Raw genomic sequence first — 10,936 nt, 5'->3', positions numbered from 1 at the left:
AAAAAACAAGCAATACCAAATTTGCTGTTGCAGACATGTTCACAACCCTATAAAGACAGGGCTTTTCAGCCTCAGGTAAATAAGATGGAAGTCACAAGACTACAGCCCACATGGGTTCCATCCCTGGGGACTCCTTGTTTGTCTTCAGTTCTCCCAGCTGGAAGGGGGTATTTCTTTTTTTTTTTTTTTTTTTTTTTTTTTTTTTTTTTTTTTGAATTTTTAATATTTTATTTTTTAGTTCTCGGCGGACGCAACATCTTTGTTTGTATGTGGTGCTGAGGATCGAACCCGGGCCGCTCGCATGCCAGGCGAGCGCGCTACCGCTTGAGCCACATCCCCAGCCCGGAAGGGGGTATTTCTCTTGTATGAAGAAGGAGGATAAATGCTTCCCTGAGAGCCCCTAGCCTGGTGCCTCTCCCTGACCTTGCCTGCAGTGCAGACTGCTCAGGTTTCAACGTTTTTTAAATCAGCAGAGCTGGTAAGCTTCCTCCACTGTCCTGTCCTGGGGCTTCCAGAAGGAAGGTGGACTAGGGAAGCATATGAGAAAGAGGGATAAAATGCAGGAAGAGGGGGATACATGGTTGTCCCAAAAGAGCTGTGATCCAGAAAGGAGGTGGTCTCAGTTCTAATTCTGGAAAAAAATTAATCATTTATGACAATGGTAGAGAGCTAATTACCCACTGCATACTAAATTCCCTCTTTTCATGAGTTTTCTCCTCAGGTCTTGCTTGTATCTCCTCTGCTCTGAATATTGTAATTACATTTCAATTAAATGTATGGACGGGATTCCTCTGTTTCTCCGTGGAAATGGGGAAACATCTGCTACTCTTCCATCAAAGACAATTTTCTCTCATTGCCCTGAGAATTTCCCTAGAACTTCCTCTCCAAAAGGAGTAATAACCTCATGCCTGTCATTGTTTCTCTGTAGAATACCACTTCCACCAGATCCCTCTACCTATCCATCCAGTCACTCTGCAGTCAGTGAACACAGAGCTGAGCACAGAACTCCAGGCACAAATATATATTTTCATGTAAAAAAAATATATATATATAGTGGTGTGCACCATGTGATAAACTCTGTCCTGGGCTCCAGGAATCTTAGAGAATCCCAAATTAGTTGGTTAAAATAAAAGGTGAGTTTAAAAAATCATTAAGTGAAAAATAAATATATATAAATAATATCTAAGTATATATAAATACCTTATGTATTACGCTAATACTATGTTACATAAAGTAATATAAGTAAATATGCCTATATTAATGTATAATTATAACTTCATAGACTTATGTAATTATATGTATAATATATACTTTTGTTACAATATCTATACTTTATATGTAAATAATATCTATGATGCATATAAAGAATACATAATAAATATGTAAATAATATATACTTTCTTAAGTATATGAGTAAATTGATAAACACTTAACCCTACTTATACTTGTATATATTTTATTTATACTAATGCATATGTGTATTCTATATAAAATTTTTATTTTATATAAGTATTAAAAGTATATAATATAAAGAATATAGAAGTAATTTGTATTTGTGCTTAATAGTGCTGCATGTAGTATATGTATTATACAAACAATGAGAAAAAATGTACTTAAATATATAAGGAAGTCAAGAGAAAATTTTAAGAAATAAAAATTTGTACTAAGTCTTCAATTATTAGAAGTATTTATTTACTGGTAAATGGGATTTCTTTCTTTCCATGGGGAGAAAAAGTAAGAAACATTAAAGAATAGAAATGAAAGTATGGGAAAATAAAGAATAAATGATATGGCTGTGTTGACTGGAGTAGAAAAAAGAAGATGGGTTTGGAAAGATGTCAAAGTAGGAAGCGCTTAAAACAGAGTAGTACAGACCATTATATTGCAACAGGTTGGAATGAGGAAGATGAGGACTCAAATCACATTGCTGATATTAGTTCAGTCTGAGGATAGAACAGGGGATATAAGTAGAAATAAGACAAGGTTGAGCATTGCATGTCATTGTGAATCTTTTGTATTTCATGTCAAATTTGTTTTTTTAAGGATCTCTCTTGCTATTGTGTAGTGAACTACTTAGATGCAAAACTAGAAGCTGTTGGAATAATCCAGGAAGAGATGAAAATAATCTTAATTAGGAGAGCATCAATGAATATGTGAGTAAGCAGATTTGAGGTTTTTCAAAAATGGAAATTTCCAGACTTGTTTGTTGATTGATAGCATATTGGAAAGAGGTACAACATGGAGGAAGGAGTCCAACATAAAATTAAATTTGGAGCTGGGAATGTAGCTCAGTGATAGAGTACTTGTCTAGCATGTGTAAGACCCTGAGTTCCATTACCAACACTGCAAAAAAATACACAAAAACAGGGTTTTTTTTATTTATATCACTGAAATAATAAACGCAAATAAGCAAGAAGTTTGTTAGGAAAGAGAAGACATATTTCTGACATACATTTGAGGTAAATATAAAATCTAAGGTACAGATGCTGAGCACGCTGCTATATGTACGAGTCTGGAAATCAAAAGAGAAGTCTGGAGCTATAGACTTCATACTTACCAACACATGGATGACAAATAAAGTTATGGGAATGGATGATATTGCCTGAAGAAAAATAATAAGAGTATGGCCAGAGAATTGCCAAGAATTAAAATAACTATTTAAGGAATAAATAATGATGGTGAGCCAGCAGAGGACTGAGGAGGGATAGAAATCTAGAGGAGTAGTGGTCAAACCTGTAATCCCAGAGGCTCTGGAGGCTGAGGCTTGAGGGTCACAAATTCAAAACCAGCCTTAGTAATTTAGTGAGGCCCTGTCTCAAAATTTAAAATAATAAGAAAGGGGTGGGCATGAGGCTCAGTAGTTAAGGACCTCTGGGTTCAATCCCCAGTATGAAAAAAAAAAAAAGAAAAGAAAAAACTACAGAGGACAATCTGTGAGGGTGATGTTAATGGATGTTAATGACATTAATAAAGAAGCATGTAATAATGTAGTGAAAATGATAAAATTTGAGTGTATGATAGTGAAGGTAATTATGGCCATGATGTTGCTAATGGTGATGTGAATGTTAGTAATACTGATCAAGTATTAATCAGAAATATCCTTTTGTTTCCAGCTCAGTCCTTGAGGAATGCCAGCCCAGGATCCCCTCAGTCCTCAGGTCATGGTCGTATCTAACATTACTTACTTCAGCCCCACGTTCTACCTCACTGGCTTTCCTGGTTTGGAAGCCATCAAACACTGGATTTTCGCCCCCTTTTTCTGTATGTACTTGGTGGCCATCTCAGGCAATTGTTTCATTCTGATAATCATTAGGACCAACCCTCGCCTGCACACACCCATGTACTATCTGCTATCCCTGCTGGCCCTCACTGACCTGGGACTCTCGGTGTCTACCTTGCCCACCACCGTGGGAATCTTTTGGTTCAACTATCACAGCATCTACTTTGGAGCCTGCCAAGTCCAGATGTTCTGCATCCACTCATTTTCCTTCATGGAGTCCTCAGTGCTCCTCGTCATGTCCTTTGACCGCTTTGTGGCCATATGCTACCCACTGAGGTACTCAGTCATCATCACTGGCAGGCGAGTGATCAGGGCAGGCTTGTTTGTCATCCTGCGGGGACCTGTGGCTCTCATCCCTATTGTCCTCCTCCTGAAGGTCTTTCCCTACTGTGGCTCTCTCGTCCTCTCCCACTCATTTTGCCTGCACCAGGAAGTGATCCACCTGGCTTGTGTAGACACCACCTTCAACAACCTGTATGGGCTGATGCTGGTGGTATTCACTGTGATGCTGGACCTGGTGCTCATCGCACTGTCTTATGGACTCATCCTGCACACGGTGGCAGGACTAGCCTCCCAAGAGGAGCAGCTCCGAGCCTTCCAAACATGTACTTCACATCTCTGTGCTGTACTTGTATTCTTTGTGCCCATGATGGGGCTGTCCCTCGTGCACCGCTTTGGGAAAGAGGCCCCACCTGCTGTCCACCTTCTTATGGCCAACATCTACCTCTTTGTGCCTCCCATGCTCAACCCAATCATATATAGTATTAAGACCAAGGAGATTCGCCGTGCCATCAGCAAGCTTCTAGGCCTTAGAAAAGCCAATGCTGAGTCCTGGGGCTAAATTTCACTGAGCACCCATATAGGCCTCTAATCAGCATTCAGGGCTTATGATAATACACCCCACTCAAACAGACTTCCTCTTGCCCTAAATAAAGCATAGGTGAATTTCTTTTTTTGAGTTATAGCTTTAAAAGGCTGATCTTCTCTCGTTTAAGTTATAATGCCTCCTCTTACATCTGAGGTCTGGCATTTTTTGGTAGTATCAAAAGCTATAGAGAGGAAGACCTTATCAAGGATCATCAATTGGCATACAAACACTGAAATTAAATGAAACAAAACAAATACTAAAATGGAACAATAAATAACAAAACACTCAGAACAGATCTTGGCAGATACTAGAGAAATGTAATTTGTGCTAATTGACCTCAGAAAATAGACCTCCTTCCATGCTCCTTGGGACTGCTTCCATCTTCTGTAGCTGGCCAAGGTCCTTGTCATCTCTTGCTCTCCTGGCTAAGCACTAACTTTGGGATCCCTGAGTCACACTGGTACATAAGAACTCCTATACCCTTCCTCAAACCTGGTTCAGATAGAACTCCCCCAACTTTTTCTGCAGTTGAACCCTTCTGACCATGTTCTTCTAGTCAAAGCCCTTGACTCTTCTTATCTCTGGTTTTTACCTTTCCTGTGGACAACTGAGTCCTATAATACAATCTTGACATTAAGCTGAAGTCAGTGTTTACTTCTAGGACCTTTTATTGTGAAATCTCACATAATGACATAATGTGTCATAGCTTCAACCAAGAAAGCTATCACCAATATGTTAAGTCACAATCCGAACACTCCAGGAGAATGTGAATTTAAAATCAGCGGAGCAGCGTGCCATCCCGTTGACTAACTGCAGTTCATGTTGCAGTCCCAACTTTGAGTTTGCTTTCTCAAGGATATTTTCACTAATAAATCCACTTTCCAAATCCAAAGGAGCAGATACTCTGCCTCCACAGCACTCTGCATTTCCCAGTAGGACATTTGTCACAAAGTAATATACTGTTTAATGTATGTTTTTGTATGTGAATGTGTCCACTAGGATAGGTGATTAAATTAAGCTCTTTGGAAGAATTATGCATGTCTCTTTCACTAGTAAATCTGTATACCATAAACGTGTTTCTGGTACATGCCATATATTCAATAAGTAAATATTAAATAAATTCACAGATGAATAAATGTATAAAGTGGGATCTAGAACTAAGTAAGAGAACTTCTCTTCTCATCCTTCTTCACATTCAGGAAGCCCAAGAAAACTCCTTTTTTATGGCATCAATCGGAGGGCTTTCCCCCACCATTTTCCTAATTCTATCATTTTTCACATTCTTTGGATTCACTAATGAATTTAGCACCATTCTTCCCAATAAGATATATTCTTTTAAAAAGAATTATTTTTGTTGTTGATTGGCAAAAGTATATTTATTTAGTATGTACAACATGCTGTCTAGAAATACAAATGTATTGGGGGATGACAAAACTTAGCTAATTAACAATGCCTTTGCCTCACATAGCTATCATTATTCTTTGTATTCACCCTCCTAGCATTTTTAAAGAACACAAAATGTTATTAACTATAGTCACAATACTATCCATAGATCTCTTGAATTTATTCCTCAACCTTCTCCCCCAACAACCCTAGTCCCTGGTAACCAATTCTATTTTGTAGTTCTATAAAGTCAACTTTTACAGATTCTACATATGAGTAAGATCAGGAGTGTTGACATCACTGTTGCAAACATATATGACATACAGTCAGCAACACACCCACAGACCTCAAAATAAGAAACCTCTCTCATCTCTTCCTGTTATTGATATGTCAAAAAGGCTTCCCACGAACAGACAGTTACTTGTCAGGGAAGGATGAGAGATGAAATTTACCTCAGTCGTTCTGAGCAGAGTTCAGGACTTAAAGAACCTGGGAGCCCATAAGTAAAGGACATCATCCTTTAGATCTTAAAATTGAACTAAAATGGCTCTCATCATAGGACTTTTGTTGATGCCTGCTGTAATGCTTTGTGTGTTGCACTATTTTTTTTTTTTTTGGTGGTGCTAGGGATTTAACCCAGAGCCTTGTGCATGTGAGGCAAGCACTCTACCAACTAAGCCATATCCCCAGCCCCTATGTTGCAGTATTCTATAAAAATCTTTAGGAAACTGGATCTCAACCACGTGCTCTGTCTTTAGTGCTCACCAGATTATGAGCTCTATGAAGACAAGACACTCCATGGTCTTCTGAACTACTATTTCCTTGTGCTTATCTACTTATAAAGTGGAACTGAAATTCAATATCATGTGTGGTCCAGCAAATTGGCATAAAATGAACCAAGGTCCTAGGCCACACATGAATGGTTCAGAATAATGTCACCAATCAGATTTTCATTCCCCTCATGGAGATGAGTGAGTTCAACTGTGAAAAATAATCCTTGGAAATGATGATCCATCAGGGCATGGTTTTGAGGAGAAGAATCCTGTAAGAAAACATAAGGTTGGTGATAATGTTACAGGGTTTAGGGGCTTCCCAGAAATTGAGGCAGCACAAACCCCACTCTCCCCCACTTCAAATCTCTATTCTTGTGATCAAGTGAGAAAGATTTTAGACATGTCACTCAGAGTAATAGCCATAAATTTATTGAAGGGATAGGTAAGGGAAAGGGGAGAAAGTAGGTCTTTTCAGAGAAGAGAGGGACAGTGTGCCTCTCCTGTACTCCAGTTTTATTGGGGACCCCAGGGAAGTTTCCAGAGAGCCCCCATCCAAGTCCACCTCTTGACTGACAACAGGATAACATCAGACTTTCAAGTCCTCATTGACATGACAACTCTGGGTCACTTTAGCCCATGCTGACTGGTTATAATTGGATTTTTAGCCATAAATTCTTACAGGTTTTATGTTAGAAGAACATATTCTTATCTCCATGAGTTTCTAGATCTGGTCTTGAGAGGGTCATGAAAGTCTCCCCCTTCATGGTAACATGGGTTCTTATCAATATTATTTCTGGCTTGCATTTTCTCCTGCAGATAACAGATAGTTTGCTGGGGAATGTGACATATCCTGTCCCTTAAGGCCAGGCAGGACTGCAGGTAGATGGCTTCTTGGAAAAGAAAGCATAAGGGGGTCAGCACCGTGGTCACATTTTATGGAATTATTCCTTTAACTTTGTCTTCTCCCTTTGTGGGGGAAGATGGGTATTCACATCTGTCTGTCCCCTTCGTGAATCTTCAATATATAGATGATATTTAAATTCATAAAAATGGGAATATTATTCAGGGAAAGTGAAAATAAAAGCCAAGGTGAGAGGTCTTCATAGAGAGCTACTCCTTTAACATGTTAGGACAATGAAATATCCCCATGGTGCTGAAAATATCTCCTTCTTTGGAGGAGACCCTGATTTTACTAATTCACTTCTTCATTCTTAGTCATCGAGTGACAATTATTTGCCAAGAACTAGGCTGCCATTTGAAACACAATGGTCAACAATAAAAATATGGGATTCCTTCCATTTGTGTGTCCCCTTTCCAGATAGGACAATTGATCAAAGGAGTAAATGGAGAAATACGACGGAATGTAAACTATTTTGTATGCATTATTTGGGGGGATCAGTCATTTTAGTTAAGATCTGGGATTTGTAAAAATTCGCCTGTGATAAACATGACTTGAAAATATATGCCAGAAAGTGTTCCTTCATGTCTGAATAACTTGTCAAGGAGATATTGTGCAGGAAGCATGGATAAATGTCAATTTCAGCACAAACAGATACTAAAATCTTCAGTACCTTGCAAGTCATTGAAAACAGCTGGGATTTCACTTATTTGCAATGGGACACTATTGAAGTATTAAACAAAAGCATCACAATAGCTCTGGGGGAAAATGGCCTGAACACAGAACAGGAAGAGGCAGAGAGGACAGTTATAACATGATCAAGAAGTTTAAAAGAGGGTTAGTTGTAGTGGCGGTAGAAGTGAAGGAAGCATAAAAACAGAACCTGAGAATGTGTTTGTGGTCTAAATAAGAATATGAGAGAAGAGAGAAAAAAAAAAGAAATTAACAATGATGTACAGACTTCTGACTCCAGGAAGCAGATGGTGACACAGTTTACTTAGATGAGAAAAATTCACATTGTGGAGAATTAGAACTAGGGAATGAGATTAAGAATATTGTTATTAATATGTTGGGTTTGAAAAGTCTGAAAATTCACAGGTGAAGTCAATTTTTATTTGGATAGAGACTGGAAATGTGATTTTGTGAATCTTCATCATATAGATGCTATTCAAATTCATAAGAATGGGAGTATTATTCAGAGAAAGTGAATAAAGACCAAGGTGAGAAGATCTTCACAGATAGCTACTACTGAGTTAGAAGAGTTAAATGTAGCAAAAGAGAAAAAATAAAAGGAAGGACATAAAGATATAGAATCACCAAACCCATTAGAGGGGAATGTTTTAGAAAAGGAGGAAGTTGTCAACTCACTGAAGCTGTCAGATATGATGATGTGCAGGCAAAAACAGATTTGCCAAACAGAAGGCAGGGTCTGGGGGGAGTGGGGCTTCCCTTATGCCAGATTCTTCTCCTTGATTTGAATTGTTATCCTATGCAGATATCAACTTAAGCTTTAAAACTAATTTAAAATCTTAAGGAATGGAAAAATATGTATATTAGCCATTTTGGAGGAAAAAAAACTAAAATGTCACTCTCTTTAAACAACAAACTTTGTTTTTTCTTTCTCAGATTACTTCTTGGTGCTCTTGCTCTGTGGCACCTCTTCTACATTCTGGAATACTAGTTAAGTAAGTCACAAAATACAGGGAATGTCATTCTGAGGAAAATGACATAAGAAATATAATGTAGTTCTTTAGGCTTCTGTTCAGAAATGGCAATTGTTACTTTTCCTCACCAATGACGAGCCCAAAACAGTCAGTGTTCAAGCCTGATAATGTTAGGGTGGTGGAGTATCTTGTACTACCTGTAAAAGGTCAGATGACCTACTGTAAAGGATGGAAAATTGGAAGCAATAGTGAAATATACCAGTTTTCCTTCTCATTCATAAAATACATGCTCCCTTGTCATTTACTTTAGCAAAAATAAAACTGAAATAAAGATACCTCAAGTGCTCCTTGAAATTACAACATCAGGTTCAGAGTCCAAAACCTTATGATACTTTCTTCATTAGATATAAATGTTGTTTCTCACAATGCAAGAAACTTTGGACTTCAGCAAACTGTTTGTCCAAAACACTTCAAACATAAAATGATTGAGCCAGTCAGGCTAATTACATATTCCTATTTGGAAGGGTTGGGGTGGAGAGGTAGCAAGTAACCAACTTTTGATGGCTGTCCTGAGACTTTTGGATCAGAAACTTTAAAGAACCTAGACCTTGTAAGTAGAAAATATTCCCTGTGCCTGTTTCCCATTAAAATTCATCTACAAAGTGCTCACTCTTCAATATATCTTCTTTAATAATTATAATAAATTTCCCATTCAAGAGATGATTACCAGCACTTACCATATTACCTTTATGATTTAAGATAATTTAGTGGCTATTTGAAAAGTTGCTAAACAATCATCTGCATTTTGCTTTCTAAAAATAAATGTCTTTGGTAAAGTGATTTTTTTGGTAGTTTGCAGTCATAAATATTTATTTTTATGTGGTGCTAAGGACTGAACCTAGTGCCTCACACATGCTAGGCAAACACTCTGCCACTGAGTTACAACCCAGCCCCAGTAAAGTCATGTTTATTCACTTATTTGATATTTATTGTAGACATTGACAATGGTCTAATAAAAATAAAAATTTTATAAGCAACCAAACACATTTTAGCAAAGTTTATTAATAGATGAATGATTCTGCAATTTTCTCCTTTGGGTATACAATTAAAGGAGGAACACAAAAAAAATGAAGAAAAATAAAATAGCAGAAGCTAAAATAAAAACATATTAAATAAATTCAAAGATTCAATATATTACATATATGCAATGGTAAGCTAGGCAGAGTATGTTGGGGATTATGGGTCAAATTTTCTGTTTTATAACAAAAATATTGCAAATACTTCCTGTGGCAGCTTCCTTTTCTTGTATATGGAGTACAGATGGAGCATACCGATTCCCCTAACTAAAAAGCTAGCATCCAGATGAGAAATAAGTAAACAAACCATTAAAACCTCTTACTACCTCTAGCACAAGACATGTTGCTGCCCAACTCTGGGAGGCAGACCTTTGCTGCCCTCTGCTGGACTATACCTACGACTATGTTCTTGAGAATATGTGTTCTCTGTCCCCATCTATTCACAGTGAATTATTTAGTCTCTTTTTACCAGCTGTGATCTCTCTCATGTTTTGGGGTGGAGAGACAGAATAATGTCTAGCTGGTTTCAATGCTCAGGGAGTTTTTGAATTTAAAGTTTACAGATGATGCTCTTTTCCAACTCCTTCCTGTCTCAGATATTGATCTCCATAATCTCAAAATATTGTTTTATTTTTTAAATATTTATTTATGTTTTAGTTGTACACAATACCTTTATTTTGTTTATAAGTTTTTATGTGGTGCTGAAGATCGAACCCAGGGCCTCGCACGTGTTAGGCGAGCACTCTACCACTGAGCCACAACCCCAGCCCATTGTTTTATTTTTTAGATTTGTCTGTTTTCTACATTGGCTCTAAGATTCCCTTGAGTTCTCTCTGTCCCTTTTGTATTTCTAAGTATTTAGCAAAGTTGATTTTCTGCTTATGTATCGAGTCAACAATCTGTTCTCCAAACTTATTCATACTTTCTAATCCACCATCCACTCACTTATGATTCAGTTCTTACTCATTATTTGAACAAGAACTTAATGTATTTT

At 37.6% G+C, this 10,936-nt stretch overlaps 1 protein-coding gene across 1 annotated transcript; it reads left to right on the top strand.

Annotated features, from left to right (window-relative positions):
* The first annotated feature begins 3,128 nt into the window (after nt 1-3,128).
* On the top strand, nt 3,129-4,121 carry LOC113191368 (olfactory receptor 51M1). The gene has a single exon (XM_026401084.2). The coding sequence runs from the start codon at nt 3,129-3,131 to the stop codon at nt 4,119-4,121; it is 993 nt and encodes a 330-aa protein (XP_026256869.2).
* The last annotated feature ends 6,815 nt before the right edge of the window (nt 4,122-10,936 follow it).

Source organism: Urocitellus parryii, chromosome 4, assembly GCF_045843805.1.
Source record: "Urocitellus parryii isolate mUroPar1 chromosome 4, mUroPar1.hap1, whole genome shotgun sequence".
Lineage (NCBI taxonomy): Eukaryota > Metazoa > Chordata > Mammalia > Rodentia > Sciuridae > Urocitellus > Urocitellus parryii.
The sequence above is the reverse complement of the archived record's forward strand: the minus strand, read 5'-3'. Positions and strand labels throughout refer to the sequence as shown.